Raw genomic sequence first — 16633 nt, 5'->3', positions numbered from 1 at the left:
AAAATACCTTCCTGCTCTGTGTGTTATAATTCACTGGAACGAATTTGCATATCAATAATCTAAGCACTTTGAGACCACTTACAGTGCTGGAAAAATTCCTAGTGGAAATAAGGATTAATTCTTATTATTTATGTAACAAGTTTTCCCAGGCTTCATTAGATTGTGGTATAAAGAGAGTCACGGTTACATTCATAACTCAAATATATGTATGTTGTCTCTAATTGATGTAGGGGACCTCTAGCCTTCTGCAAAGTCCCACTTTCCAGGTGTTTCTTAGCAGCTCTCAGGGGCCGTCTCAACCTTGTGCCTGAACAAGTCTGTTTCCACTGAGACAGCTACTGCTCCACCAGACCTGTCAGTCTCTTGCCAGATGGTGCTCTCTGCTGGGCTTTTCCACCAAAATACTTTATCTAAAGCTTGTTTGCTGAGCTGGGGGAAGTAGGTGGGATAATGCTCTTCTTTCTTTGTGTATTTGTATTCTTTATTAGAATGGTCCATATGCAGCACAGATGTTTACCGGAGTTTTTATGAGACTGGTCTTTTACGTTTTTATCATAGCCCCTTTGCACTCTATAGGATGCAGGCATAAACCCACCAGGGACTGTCTCTTAGGAGGGAAATTTATTCAACAGAAACACTCAGTAATTTCATTGCCACTCTTGATGCTTAAGATTTTCTTCCTGGTGAGAGTCATCATGATTAGCTCCTTCCCATATAATTACTTTCACATTCACCTTGGGGCTGGTTTGCTCTTATTTGTTCACCAGACATTCCTAGATGTCTGAATCTTACTTGGATATACAGCTGGTAACTCCCTGGTTCTCTCAGCTCAAACATCCGCCACCACCGTAAGCAAGGAACAAGCAACAGGATTTATTAAAACCAAATCAGGAGCACCCTTTAGAAAAACTATAATTCCATTTCTCTATGAGATTGCATCTATGGAAAAAGAATAAAAAAAGTCCCGTTTCACTTCGTGCAAATCACAGTTCTGTCAGCCATTGTGTTGGCCCCTGTTTAATTCTTAAAGATCGGGAGGGTGTTGAAGGGAAAGTTTAATTTTTTGTGTGTTCATATATTATAATATCTGAGGGCTGGTTGTTAGTGGTACATTCTACAAAGTAAAAGGTGTTTTCACATAGTGGGGAATTTTTAGTGCTGCTTCAGCTTTAGTTTGGATTTTGTTGTGGCAGCCCAGAGCTTTCTGGAATGGTGCTTTCCTTACTAGAAAATCTGTCTTTGTTAGGGGCTAATGGCAACGCTTCCAATTATTTTCAACTGTGCATGCCAGGGATAGAGTGGGTGCTAGCACTGCCTTTCATGACTTCACGTAATGGCACTAGCACAGATCTCCAAGGGTATGGTAGCTCTGAGAATTGCTCCCTACTCTCTACCCAAAAGCCCATCCTTATTTCCAGTCTTTGTCTTTCTGGGGACATTAAGAGGGTTCAGTTGAGGTTCTTGCCATATGCAGTGAGGTTTTTTTTCTGGTTCTAGTTTCTATAATTTTCAGAAAATTCCCCCCAATTTAAAATGCAAATGATACCTTCTGTGAGTGGGTAGCACTGATAATTTGTGTCTGTTTTATATACTTCTTTTGAAATTTTGGTGGGAATGGGGCAGATATGGGTTTAAATAGCCATTTAAAACTGGGATTATTTTTTAAATCATAAATATTACTATTTATTCTATAATTAATTATAATGGTCACAGAGATTGAGTCCACTCTTCTATAATTGTTAATAGTCACCTAGAACAATTGACATAGTGTTTTATGCAGTTAAACTATAAGTTTATATTATGGAGATTTTATTCAGTATTTCATATAGGGAATATTTAATAATTCAAGCTCATTTTAAAGTTATTTTTATAGGTATAAATTAAAAATAAATTAAATTAATTGAAGTTCACTTTTTACTATTAGTTAAAAAATTGAGTTTTTAAACTGTTCTTAAATGATTGCTCAATTTAGAAGGTATTAGGACAACAGAAGAGAATTCCTATAAGAGAAGCTACTGTTCTTGTATTATACTTTTTTTATTTTATTAGATTTTATCAAAACTACATGCTTTCACTTCTCTAAAGTGAACTTTTAAAGGAATGGGTCATGCTTAATTTTAATATCTATTATAGTAGATGTAATGAAAAGGTAATTGTTGATTTCTTATGTCACAAACAATTTCTTTGGCATTAAAAGACTGATCTTGATCTTAAGCGTTGATAATAAAATGAAACGGGGGCGGTGTTTGTATTATTGTCATGTATTTGTCACTTCTTCAAAACTTTACATGAATATGTTATAATCTTAAATACCAGGTCATTAGAAGTTATTTAATATCTGTTGCTGATGTTTGAATTTTAATTTAATTTCTTGAAGTTAATATAATTTCTATTTAATTAAGGTCATTTTTAAATAGGCTTTCCCATTCCCTAAATCATATACTTCTGCTGCCTCCTTCCTTTTTTAAATTCCAAAAAGGTCATTTTCTTTGCCATTAAGGCTTTTTGCTGCTGAACGTGCTGCCGAGGACACAGCTGTTCTTGCTGGTTGAGGGCATGCTGAAACGAGAGGCCCTTCTCTAGGAGCGCACGGGCTGACTCGGGCGTGGGACGCGCACAGCAGTAATAACTTTCCTTGCGATCATCATTTCCTGATGAAACCTCCTTGGCTAAGGTTATCCTTGCTTTAGCTTTAGACTTACACAAAGTTAAAAATTATTTCATGACTTACTTAAACTATATCTCATCTTCACCTTTTTTTTTTAATAGGGTTTTTCCAGTGCAACTTTAAAATACAAGGGAATACACTTTGGCAACTCTTTTCGAAGACTCGAGTTACCTATAAAGTCAGGGCCTGGTCCTGGAGAGTATGATATAGTTCAGTAAGTAAAAAAAAAAAAAGTATACCTTTAATGTAGTTTTTGACATAAAGTATTCTAATAATTTAGACTAGCCTATGCTATTATAAATGAAAAACCAATATAAAAGTTCCAAGAAGTATCATATTTCGGAACAACCTATATGAAAGCTCTTATTTTTTGTGAGCCTGAGCCTGTCTACCCTGCTTTGCATGCGTCACCTCATTTAGTCTTCACAAGTCTGTGTACTTACACTTTGTTATGCTTATTTCGTCAGTGACACATGCAAAAGTCAAAAAGAATAAATAACATCACGCATCTAAGTGCTAAAATATACTGTCTTTAATTATAAAACAATCAAAAGATCAGGGATAATATTTAATAAGTGTACTCAGGATTCTTCCTTTTGTCCCTGGCTCTGGTGTTTATTCTTCTGACTACATGATAGAGTTAGAAGGTATTCTAAGTTTGGATAAGAGCCATAACAATAGGCTTGAGATAATATTAATGAAATTTAACTAGGAAATACATTTCTGGTAAAATAACTGTCTTCACTTTCTCCTACTTTTATAGTAGGAGAAGGCTCTTAGACAAGGGTCAATGGAAGACAAAACTGAGTAACAAATACCATATCGTCCTCAGAATCTACCATTCATTTTCATCATTAATTTCTTTAACAGGGTTCATGTTATCTGCCTTATTCTTTTTCTATCATAGAATGAGTTTTCTCATAAGGAGTCCCACAGTGATTACCTATCCAATTAGTCTGGTAGGCAGATTCAGATACATCTATATACCAGTGGCAGATATAGCTCAGACTTTTGTTGGATACTTCCATGATTTACTCATTGAACAAACGTTGTTTGAATTCTTGCTATGTGCTGGTACTAAACTTAGTGACGGAGAATAAAAAGAATAAAACATGGTCCTTGTTTTGGGGAATTTATACCCTATTGTCCTTTTCACTCTCCTAATATGGGATATATACTTTGTATTTTTATTCTTTCAGTAGTTACACTAGAAATTTAACATGTATATTTAGCCTAATGAGGTCTAAACTTACTATCTTTGTCATTCTTGCAAAGAAAACTAAGTCTACCAAATGCTTTAACTCTGCTCATTCCCATGACATATGCATTTATTATTCAGTATTCTAATCTTACCCTCATTTCCTTCCAATTTGGTTGGTTTGCTTATCTATGCATCTCTTTATCTGCCTGCCTCCCTGACCACTTTTACTGAGGTTTAATTGACATAAAGCAAGATTAACCTTTTGTAAGCTATGTAGTTCTCGAACAATTGTTTTTCATCCATTCCACTACACTTCTACGTATCAGGTGTAACCTGGACTCTATCTGGTTACGTTCTGATTTTGTGTGGTAGTATTTTTTAAAAATTGTTTCATTGTGTTTTCCCATTACCATTTAGTCCCCTTAAATCTCCCTCCTCCCTACAATCACCACACTGTTGTCCATGTCCATGAGTCCTTTTTCCTTTTTGCTCAGTCCCTCCACCTCCTATAACCTGCCCCTCTGCCACACACTAGTTGACATCTGCTCTCCACCTAGGAGTCTGTCTCTATTTTGCTTGTTAGTAGAGTTTGTTCATTAGATTCCACATGTGAGTGAAATCATGGGGCATCTGTCTTTCTCTGCCTGGCTTATTTCACTTAACATAATGTTCTCCAGGGCCATCCATACTCTCACAAAGGGTAAAACATTCTTCTTTTTTACAGCTGAGTCATAATCCATTGTGTAAATGTCCCATAGTTGTTTTATAAACTCATCTACTGATGGATACTCGGGTAGCATTTTTATAACAGCTTTTTTTATTTCTCCAACCTTGTCCCACTCCCATTTTTTAATGTTACTTTTTCTTTGATCTTTGTTTTTTTCCCCTGCTTCTTCTCTTCTTCAATTTGTGTTTTTACTTTTGCTTCTGGGACTGTGTCCAGACAGCTCCCATTCCAGACTACTGTTATTACCATTTCCATATTTGTCCTTTGGTTTAGATACTTCCCTGTATCTTTTCTATGAGGTTGTCTTCATTTCTTCTGGTGGCTGAAATTTTCTACCCTTTTTTGGCTTTTGTTTTATTGGGTCAGGTCAGAATTATTCTGGGAGATTTGATACAGTATAAATTGGAGAGGCTTGGCCACTATAAATAGAAAGATGAGCTCACAGGTCTCTGTTTAGGAAAGGCAGACCTAAATAATATGTGACTCTTCTGATGCCTCAAATATAAATTTGTGATCTATAAAACTATTTAAAGTTTTGAAAACAAGTTCATTTATTGAATTTTGTATAAAAATGGATGAAGTCAGCATTTAACAGTGAACTGATATATTAAATGCATATTTAAATTATAGCAATGTCAAAGAAAATTAGTTATATACTTAAGCATTTGTTTTATGCTTTTCTATTATCTGCTTTTTAATCTTATCTTCTGGTTAGTTCACTTGAAGTGCATCCTATGGGATTAAAAATTTTGTTTAATAATAAATAGGATAAAATAGTAGTATAGTCAGTATAGCTATAGTACTTGTAATAATAATAGCTAGTAGTTATTATGTACTTATTATGGGTATGTAAGGCATTAAGCACTTTTATCTATTATCTACTTTAATCATTACAACCTTAAAAATTGTTTGTTACTATTTCCAGTTGGGTGGTGGATCTCATCTGACCACTTAGAGAAATTAGGTGATTCATTTAAGGTTACGCAGCTAGTAGATAGCAATGCTGGGATTCACATCAGGCTGTCTGCCTCCAAACCTTGGGCTTTTAATCACCGTTTACTTGGTTTCTTATTCTTTCTTGAGGTTGTGTAAATTTCAAAGATAATAAACTTCCCTTTTATTTTCAAAGATCTTTCTTTATGATCCTGTCTAGATTTTATGATATAAATACCACAGGATTATTTTTCCTATTATTTTAGTGATAATTGAAATACTAAGGAATATGAAATTTTAAAGATTTAAAAAATCATAAATAGAATACACACGAAATTTTTTTAGTAGCTTTTAATTTAAACTTATGACATAAATTCCACATCCTAACCCTGGCTGGTGTAGCTCAGTGGATTGAGTGCAGGCCGTGAACCAGAGTATCGCGGTTCCATTCCCAGTCAGGGCACATGCCTGGGTTGCAGGCCAGTTTCCGGCAGGGGACACATGAGAGGCAACCATACATTGGTATTTCTCTCCCTCTCTCTCCTTCCCTTCCCCTCTGAAGATAAATAAATAAAATCTTAAAAAAAAAAACTTGGAAATTAAAAAAAAATTCCACATTCTATTTTTTTCGGGTGTCATAATTACAGTAGACTTATTATAATGCTGTGAGTTGGAAAATGCAGAACTACTCACCAAAATAAATATGTTTTATAAGATTTAGAATATATATGGGCCTAACACATTCATATAATATTATTATTGCATGCTTTTTAAGCAGAAAATGTTGTTGTAAAAATATCCTCTTAGTTTATATAGATATTTATATATTTGGGATTGAGAACGCCTCAATTTTTTTCTTGATTTTTTTTTGAAGGAAAAAGACACCACATTATGAAAATGTTAACATCAAGAAAGATCAACAGAAAAATTTATGCTCACATCCCCCACGTTTTAATGGAATAATAAAATTGCAGGAGGAAAAAGAGGTAAGTTGAAAAGTAGCTATTTCATCTACTTTCTAGGTGTTAACATCGTTGACTCTTATTCTGACAAGATTACAGTACTCGGATCCACTGGAGCTGGTTGTCATTCAGTGAATATTGTGAGAATCTGAACCTAAACTCTCCGTCAAGTCACCACTCTCTGTGCTTGAACACCTCTCGTGGTAAAGAGCTCAGCAACCCAGAAGTTTCTTGTTTCAACAGTGGACAACTGTTGCTTACAATTTCCTTTTTATCTGCTCACTACCTACTCACTCTTTCTCTATGACTTCTTTTCAATCTCCTTTTATCTGTTCTTGTAAGCATCAATGTTCTAAATACCTTTGACTATGCTCACTATTTAACATCATAATAACTTATTTTCCATTGAAGTTATCAAGGGATCTCTTTTAGTTTGTGAAATTTTTTTTAAAAGCAAATGGTACTAGAACTAAACTAAAATTCTTGGTGTAGTCTGATTTATGCATAGTAAGATTTTCATTTTCCTTATCCTGGATCATGTATGTTTCTTGATATAAAACCTAACTTTCCATTAAATATGTTTTTTTTGTAGCTATATTTCAATTTACTCATTTGGAACTTGCAGGCAAATAAAACCCCTATTTTTTCCCCTTTAGTAAGTTATTATGCTTAAGCTTAAAAACATAAAGATTGTAGGATAACATTTAAAAATGGATCCCTTTAGAGTAAAGATACATGATTCTCAGTTGAAAAATCAGTAACTATTCTACCAAGAATTTTGTCTGCATTTGATTTCCTTGGTCCTCCTTTGAATATTAATCAGCAATAAAACACTGTTTGTAGAAATACTAGACCAATAACAGAATAATATAATATAATTTTTTCTTAGAATAACAGTTACAATTCTCATACAGGTTATTAAGTGTTAATTTAGAATCGGGAGATATACTGGTCTGTAGCATTTTTTAAACATTTTTATTTATTGATTTTGAGAGAGAGAAAGAAGAAGGAGGAGGGAGGGGAGAGAGAGACAATGATCAGTTGTTCTGCTTATTTATGCATTCATTGGTTGATTCTTGTATGTGCCCTGACCAGGAATTGAACCCACAACCTCGGCATATTGGGACTATATTATGTCCCTGGCTGGCCAGGGCTGGTCTGTAGTTTTCTTTACTTGCGATATTGTATGGTTTTGTAAGAATGGGGAATTGTAACCCACCCTACCATTGTATTTTTAAAATTTTATTTATTTTTTAGAGAGAGGGAAAGAGAAGGAAATAGAGAGGGACAGAAACATCAATGTGGAAAGAAACATCAGTCAGCTGTCTCTCATACATGCCCCAAACAGGGGCTGAACCCACAACCTAGGTATGTGTCCTGACTGGGAATTGAACAGGTGAACTTTTGCTTTGTGGGACAATGCCCAACCGACGGAACCACACCATTCCAGGCCACTCCAGCATTCTTTTGACATTGTTTCTGTAAATGCGGACTCTTACTAATAAGTAGCTTATACATAAAGAGCACATTTGTATAAGAATTCTAGGAACTAACTTTAAAAGATAACGACTCTGACCTTCAGGCATTTCCAGCTCCGGGAGGTTTGCTGACCTCCAAATATAAAACCAAGATGATATAAAGCCAGGAAGATGAAAACCATGGTGATGCACACTGAAGCATCGTTTGACCAGTTTCAGGGTCCTTATCAGAATGGACTGTGCTGGTCTACATGTAGAGAACTTTTCAGCCCCGTCCCCTTGATCTCTTTGTGCTGCTTTTCCCTCTCCCTCCTTGTAAAAACCTCTGCCTGCACTGAGATGTTAAGATGGCTCTGGAACATGAGTCTCCCATCTTCTCACACTGCAGGTATCTGAATAAACCACTTTTCTTTTCAGCAGCACCTGACTCATGAGTTTGGCTTTCATTGTGGCAGGCAGCTGGACCTGCTATCAGTTAGAGTTTTGGTGCTGGATAATGCTGGTCTCCTAGAGCGTGTTAGGAAGTATTCCCTCTGCTTTTATCCTCTAAGACAGATTGTAAATTTCTTTCTTAAATGTTTGGTAGATTTCACCAGCGAACCCATCTGGCCCTGGTTTGGGAAATTTATTAATTATTGATTAGTTTCTTTAATAGATATAGACATATTCAGATCATCTGTTTCTTTTTGTGTGAGTTTGTCAGATTGAATTTTTCATGGAATTTGTCCATTTAATCTAAGTTTTCAAATATATGGGCATAGTGTTGTTCACAATATTCATTGATTATCATTTTAGTGTTTATGAGAACTGTAATCATATCCTCTCCTTCATCTGATTTTACTAATTTGTGTCTTCTTTTTATTTTTTTTCTTAGCTTGCCTGGCTACAGAGTTATAGACTTTTATTGATTTTTTCAAAGAACTAGATTTTGGCTTCATTGATTATCTCTACTAATTTCTTGTTTTTAATTGTATTGATTTCTGCTCTAGTTTTTATTCTTTTCTTCTGCTACTTAAAAACTTTTCTGAGGTGGAAACTTAGATTTTCATATGTGTACTTTCAATGCTATAAATGATTTCAATTACATCTACTTGATTAATGGTATTACTGAATTTAACTGTCCTTATGTCTGCTTGTCTGTCCATTTCTGAGAGAGGAGTTCGAAGTTTCCAACTGTGATAATGGATTCATCTATTTCTTCTTGCAATTCTATCAGCTTTTGTTTCATATAGCTAGCTGCCCTTTTGTTAGGCATATACACACACATTAAGAATTTTTATGTCTTTTTGGAAATTTGACCTCTTTTACCCTATAACTTTTTGATGTCTGCTCTGGTCTAAAATTAGTGTAGCTATTCTTGCTTTCTTTTGATTAGTGTTAGCCTGGTATGTTTTCCCTCCATCCAGTTACTTTTAATCTATATGTGTCTGTATTTAAAGTGGGATTCTTTGTTTTGATTTTTATAAAAGTTTTTTGAGTCAAACTGATGCCAAGGAGCAAGGTCTCAAATGCTTCTGAGAATTACAGTTTTTCAGCTTCTTTTGTGCATTGGAAATTTAGGGTGGATGTAAAGAAGGTTACGTTAAGGCGGGAGAAAGCAAGGTGGGATTGGATTACAGGATAGTTAAGGTTATTTGTGGTCTTGAGGGTGGTTACATCTTAGAAGGACTCTGAAGAGATGGTTTACATAGGAGAAGGAGGGGTCTGAAAGAGACATTTCAAAGATGTGGTAGCTAGATGTGCAGAAACAATATACATGGCTTGTTTAAGGCAAAGATAAACCGTTTACTAAAAAGTTATATGCCTGAGGTAAGACAATCCACCATGACCTGCTCAGTTAGGAATTTAAGTTCAGATCACCCTCTGAGGCGACTTTCCACAGAACATCTTTTTTTTTTTTTTTTGGTCCATAGTTTCTCTTTTTGAACAGTCCAAAGGATGCATTGATGACCAATCTTTTGGTTAAGTAGTGTGGTCTCATAGCAGTCATAAAGGCTTGTTAATAGGAAGTCTCAGTGTCCATGTCATCTTGTTGGCCACTGGGGATGGGACAATATTGTAAACCTGAGATATGAGTTGTAGCCAATTTTTCCCCAAAAGAGAAAGGAAGGTAAATGGAAAGCAGTCAAGTCTTATGGCTTTCATTGACAAAAAAAAAAAAAAAAAAAGGAAGGATGGAAAGAAGGAAGAAAGAAACCCCAAAACATCAACTGAAAAACCCACTCTGGACCATTTCTGTGCTGTGAACTATTATGATCTACGTTTTGCCTTCTATCTCATGTTTTTGGTTTGGTATATTATTGACTATATGCCCTGTGCTGTACTTTACATCCCTGTGATTATTTTGTAACTACCAATTTGTGCTTCTTAATCCCTATACCTCTTTCACCCAGTCCACCAATTCCCCATCCTCTATGGCAAGTACCAGTTTACTCTCTGTGTCTATGGGTCTATTTCAATTTTATTTGCTGATTTATTTTACTCTTTAGATTCCATATATAAGTGAGATCATATTGTATTTTCTTTTTCTTACTGGCCACACAGAATGACAATAATATGAACTAGTTTGGGTAGACTCTCAATATGTGCCTATAGGTAGCTGAGGTGGAGATTTAGTGGTGATAAAAACATTACACATTTTTTGAGTTCTATTTAGAAAGCACTCATAATCATTACTATTCTACTGTTCTTACGTTATGCTGGACTTGGATGAAGGCTGGATGAACCCTGTGGTTTGCCACTTTCCTAGCTGCCACCTGGGAAATGAGGCATAGTTTTTTTTTCTGAGTCACAAAACTGTCTGGTATAAATCACTCCTTCCCACCCCCAAATTTAGCACTCAGCCTTAAGATGAGAAAGTGCAAGTCTCAGGGGCCATTCTCAAGCACACCCTTCTAAGATCTTTTGCTTTTCTTTCTACTCCCTTACCCATGAGAGCTTTCTCTAGGCAAGGAGAGAAAATGCATGGGACAAAATGGCCTCTGAAGGCCTTACCTTCTCTTGTCAATGCTTGATTCTGGATGTTAGATGATGTGAGGATATTGCCTCTTATTCTGTACATCCTTTTGTCTGAGCTGCCCAAATGCAGGTGAACAGAAATTAAGAATAGGGGAAGATATATGTGAGTGCTGCAGAATTTTCAATAGCTGTTATAAACAAAGAAAATTACTAGTAAACAGACTGAAGAAATATTTTAATCTTGGGGCCCCAGGAATGGAAAAAAGAGCAAGGAGAAGTGACCAGCTCTAAAGGTTGTGGAGAAACAACATTTTGGAGTACCTCTCCCAACATTAACAGCAGCTAATGGAAGTGTGACTTGGGAAAAGAAAGTTGATGAATTTGGTGTGGGATAGGCTGGATAGCTTTACTTTATTTCTTGGCCTCTTAAATTCAGCTGATGCATGGATTTCTAAAATAGATGATATGTAAAAATTAGCTATAGGTAATAAATCCTTGAAACTGTTTTAGAATATTCTTTATTTACATGGAGCCCGTTATTCTTTCTGTTGCTACCCTGGATCTCACTTACATTTCTGGCTTGTATCGACCCTTTCTTACTTCTCTTTTTGGCTTACTATACTTTGGTTTCCTCTATGGTTTTCAGATTTTTGCAGAGTTCTTTCTCTGAATGCTCTAGCTCTGGCTAATTCAGGGCATTCTCTTCCCTTTAAGTCCCTATAAAGGGAAAATTACCACACATGCTGGAAGAGGGAATGTAATGTTTTCAGATTGTTTTTCAACATTTTTTCATGTTATTCAGTTTTTAAATTTACAAGTGTGCCTTTAAAAAATCGGGTTTATTGAGATATAATTCACGTCATGCAATTCATCATTGCAAGTCTACAATTTAGTGCTTTAGTGTACTCAGTGTTATGCATCACCATGATCCGTTTAGACTACTGAACTCACTCCGATTAGCAGTCTTTCCAATTCACCCCCAATCATCCCAACTCTAGGCAACTACTAATCTACTTTCTGTCCCTGTAGATTTGCCTATCTGCACATTTCTTCAATGGAGCCACACAATATATGTGGTTCCTTCTGTGATTGAATTCTTTTACTTGGCACAATGTTTTTTATGTTGTAGCATATATCAATGCTTTAGCTCTTTTCATGGCTGAATAATATTTTACTGAATGGATATACAACATTTTGTATGTTAATTTACTAGTTGATAGACATTTAGGTTGTTCATACTCTTTGGCTAAGAATGAAAAATAATTAGTATAATACTCTGCTAAATAAAAGCACAAGAATAATGAGCATAAGAATAATTCTGCCATGAACATTAGTATGTAAGTCTTTTTGTAAGCAAATGTTTTCATTTCTCTTGGATATGTACCTGGGATTGAAATTGCTGGATAATATTACAACTCTATGTTTAACTTTTAGTCGGATGGTTTTACAAGGCAGGTGCACTGTATATTACAACTGCCAAAGTCTAAATGTCCCAGTTTCTCTACATCTTTGCAACACTTCCTGTTTTTTGTAACTTTTATAGCCATCCTTGTGTGTGTGAGGTGGAATCTCATTTTGGTTTGTACTGACCCTTTCATACTTCTCTTTTTGGCTCACTGTACTTTGCTTTCTTCTAAGCCAAATGTACCTCCAAACACTAATGATGTTGAATATCTTTTTATGCCCTTAGTGACCATTTATGTTATCTTCTTTAAAAAAAATTTTTCCCCATGTAAAACATTGCTTAAGTTTAATGTTTATTTTCCCAAAACAACCTAGCCTGCACTCTAGTTGGATAAATTTTACAAGCTAGCTTTCTGTTGCTTCTAGCTTTGAACTTTAACCATGTTTTTGATGACAAGGAATGCTAAAAAAATACTCTAGCTCAACAAAAGAGTTGTGATCACAAAATAATTTTTATTAATTCTACAGTGTTTCAGATTTACCAGCTGATTTTTAAATACAATGTATAGATAGATGCTAATGGTGGCTAATCCGGTGTGTTTCTTATAACAAACTATTGTTTGTGCAACACTTGTACTCAAAGGGGAAGGCACAGGATTTCCTACAATGAGTCCCCTTATAAAGAGTTCTTTTTGTGCAATTAATTTATGTCACATTTAATTTAGTCTGCATAACCTCAAAACTGAGGTATTATTTCAATTTATAAAAAAATATCTTATTGTTGTTCCATTACAGTTGTCCCCTCCCTGCCATTGCTCTCCTCTGCCCACCCCTATTCCCATATTCAGTCCTCCACCCACATTGTCCTTTTCCATGGGTCCTTTACATACAGGTTCCTTGACTTGATGCTTCCCCCTCTTTCCCCCGTTATCCCCTCCCCATCCCCTCTGGTCACTGTCAATTTGTTCTTTATTTCCATGTCTCTGGTTCTATTTTGCTTGCTTGTTTGTTTGTTGATTAGGTTCTGTTACAGAACAGAGGTCCAAGGGGCACCCCCAAGGATGGTATACTAATACCGTTCGGACCACCTACTGGGCTCTACTGTCTGCAGCCAGAGGAAAGATGTCTCTCGATGCCAGAGATTTGTGAAAAGGAAAGGTTTATTTAAAGCTATACAGACTTAAAGTAGTGACCCTATGTCCCCATTATATATCAGAGTCCTTTTGGATACCCACAGATGCCCACAGGGCTCCCTTCTCCCCCTGCCCTAATTCAGGGTAGCATAACTCAGGAAAAGAAGCACACGTCTGGGATCCGGGCTCCTGCCACTGTCTGGTGGGTCGCTGTCCAGGCAGGATATCTAATTAGGCCAAAGCCATGTGGCACCTTCTCATGGTCTAATGACAAGAGTTCTTTGTACCCATTTTCCCCTGCAAAGTCTCTTCTTTCCTTCACCAGAGGTGCAGGGGTCTGCACTCTGGTGAAAACCGCATGGACCTCCCCACAAAGCTGCGGAGAGGGTAGGGTTGCCATTCTGGCAAAGCCAAGTGGCGGTTCCCTGCTAAAGCCACCCGGTGACTCTCTCTACCCCCAGCTGCAGGGGCCCCCACTCTGTCCAAAAGCATGTGGCTCTCTATGCACTGCCATAGCTGGGCGGCTCCCTCTCCTTCAATGGCTGCCACTTCTGGGTTTAAATCCTTGTGCCAGTCTTTTGCAGCCCCATTTACAACTCCTCCTACAATCGGCTACACTTGCCAGCATTCCTGTATTATTCTAAGTTTACTGAGCAGCCATTGTAAGTCTGGGAGGGTGTGGCCCCATGTCTTGGAGCCAATTTTGTCCAAGCTCCCATGCAGGCGCTGTTACTCAGGGGAACCTGCCCCGAGTTACATCTTGGGTGGAAGTCACTTCCATCCCCCTGGCTCAGAGCTTGGCCACAGCTATTTAACATATCTATGCAATCAGTTAAAGGTTATAGATATGTTAAATGACCATGACAGAGGTTAGCTGCAAAGAAGCTGCTGTACAAAATAGCTCTAAATGGCCCTGCTCCATTTGTCCCTTCCCCACCTCACATCTGTGGGAAGAAGGGGTGAGGACATCTTAATATTTCCTGGACACCTTGGGTTCTGGACCCCATTCCAAATCCCGTTTTCAGGCCCCCCTCTTGGCTGCACCCTGTTACAGTTCCACTTATAGGTGAGATCATATGGTATTTTTCTTTCACCTCCTGGATTATTTCACTTAGCATAAGATATCTTCTTTAGAGAAATTTCTAGTCAGATCATTGGCCTATTTTAAAATTGAATTATTTGTATTGTTATTATTGACTTGTAAGAGCTCTGTAAGTTTGATTTTCTTTTGTCTGAACTTATGACTAATTTGGATAACATTATTTCTTGTTTGTGGGATTATTTTGAGAGTATATTTAACTTATGTCCTCAATTAAACTATTGTTCTAAGAGGATAAGAATCTTTTATTCTGCTTTTTTTTTTTGGCATACCTATAGTTAGAGGAGTGAGATACATAATGTTTACTCATGCTTTTCTAATGAATTGATTACAGATCAGAGATATGAGTGGTTTAATTTTAAAATTTGAATTTAGAGAAAGAATTTTTAGGTTTTCTCTTTCCTCCCATTTATCCTATGCTTTAGAAGAATAAGTTTTAAAGCAGTAAAATAATTAAACAAGTATACTCTAGGTTTTTGAATTTAAGCATTTTCTGATGGTATAAAATATAATGTATAATAATATGTATAGAATATATTCATGAATGGTTGTGAGTTTTAAATTTATTATTCCTTGAGTTCTATTTAATGCTGTTGTACGTACAATGTTGTTTCAATGGCTTATACTCTACTGCGAACTTATATTAAAAAATACAAAGACAACTTTTATTCAACCTGAATATTTTTTACAGGAATATATATTGTCTTTTTCATTAATTTAAAAAAATTTAATTGTTGCTCAAGTACAGTTTTCTGTCTTTTACTCCCATCCCAGCCCATCCCCCCAGTGCTCCCCACCTCCCTTCCATTTCCACCCCCCTTAGTTGTCTATGTGTCCTTTATACTTGTTCCTGTAAATCCTTCCCCTTTTCTCCTGAAATTCACTCCCCTCTCTTCTCTGGTCACTGTCTGCTTGTTCTGTATTTCAGTGTCTTTGGGTATATTTTGCTTGCTTGTTAGTTTTGTTGTTTAGCTTCCTGTTAAAGGTGAGATCATATGGTATTTGTTTTTCAATGCCTGGCTTATTTCACTCCTTTTTCAATAATTAAGAAAAATATCTTCCTTAACATCAGTGAAGTCTTTAATTTATAATAACATTTAACAATTTTTTTCTGTTGAAGTTCTTTGATATAGTAATGCAAAATTTATGAAGTTGCCATATTAAACTTCTTATATATTAAAAAACAGTAAAATTTCACTAGGTGGCGCCAATACTTTGGATCTTTATTGACATAACACCTTATTTATTCACTTCTCACTCATTAACACAAATGTTTAAAAATTGTGTGGCAAGATATGAAAAGTTGCCTTGTAGTTTTTCTGAGCAAACTTTAGTTGGAAATTTTAATTCTTTGGAAGTTCTGCCAAAATGATGTAACTGGGAACTATAAATTTTAAAATATTATTTAAATTCTGGTTGCAAACGAAATCATAAGCTGTCAATTTTCTATTTCTATGTATATAAATTTGTCAAAATTGTTAAAATTTGAAAAGTTATACTTTAAAGAAGTAATTTACAAACTACTTAGATTTATAAATTTATAGATTTATAGAAATCTATATTTATATAGAATATTTATATATATTGCTTAAATGGTGTTTTGATATCCTTTGGAAGAAAATCTGGCATAGTTAAGTCTAAATGTAGAATAGTTTATATTGTTATTAATGAGTTTATATACTAAAGTCATACTCATTCTTGGTTAAATTTTAGAAACTATAATATAATATAACATAAATAAAGCATTCTTGCATTTATTCATGGTTTAGTGGTGAAGAGCTCAGACTTTGGAATCATACTGAACTTTTCTGCTCCCATACTAACTGTGTGACCTTGGGCAAGTTATTTTGCCATGCTAAAGCTAAATATATTTTCTGCCAAATCTTGAAAGCAATATCTACAAAAGGATTATTGTGAGAATCCAGTGAGATGGAGATTTAGGAATTAGTGTTTGGGTTAAATTACATAATTAGAAGGAGTGAGGATTGAGCCTGGAGATTGACAGCATTTTTTTTAGAGTAACTTCCACCCCAAAGGCTTTGTTTTATTTATATTTTGACACTCAACATT

At 35.7% G+C, this 16633-nt stretch overlaps 1 protein-coding gene across 1 annotated transcript in view; it reads left to right on the top strand.

The window, feature by feature from the left end:
• STPG2 (sperm tail PG-rich repeat containing 2) overlaps positions 1-16633 on the top strand; it is a 134306-nt gene that overhangs the window by 28134 nt on the left and 89539 nt on the right. Inside the window, exons 4-5 of the mRNA XM_053666434.1 lie at positions 2770-2882; positions 6404-6515. Of these exons, the coding sequence (XP_053522409.1) occupies positions 2770-2882; positions 6404-6515 (225 nt within the window). The remainder of the gene's footprint in view (positions 1-2769; positions 2883-6403; positions 6516-16633) is intronic.

The sequence above is a fragment of the Artibeus jamaicensis genome, unplaced genomic scaffold, assembly GCF_021234435.1.
Source record: "Artibeus jamaicensis isolate MK-2021 breed Jamaican fruit bat unplaced genomic scaffold, CSHL_Jam_final contig_452, whole genome shotgun sequence".
Taxonomy (NCBI): Eukaryota; Metazoa; Chordata; class Mammalia; order Chiroptera; family Phyllostomidae; genus Artibeus; species Artibeus jamaicensis.
Note: the sequence above shows the minus strand (reverse complement) of the source record. Positions and strands in the feature narration are given on the sequence as shown.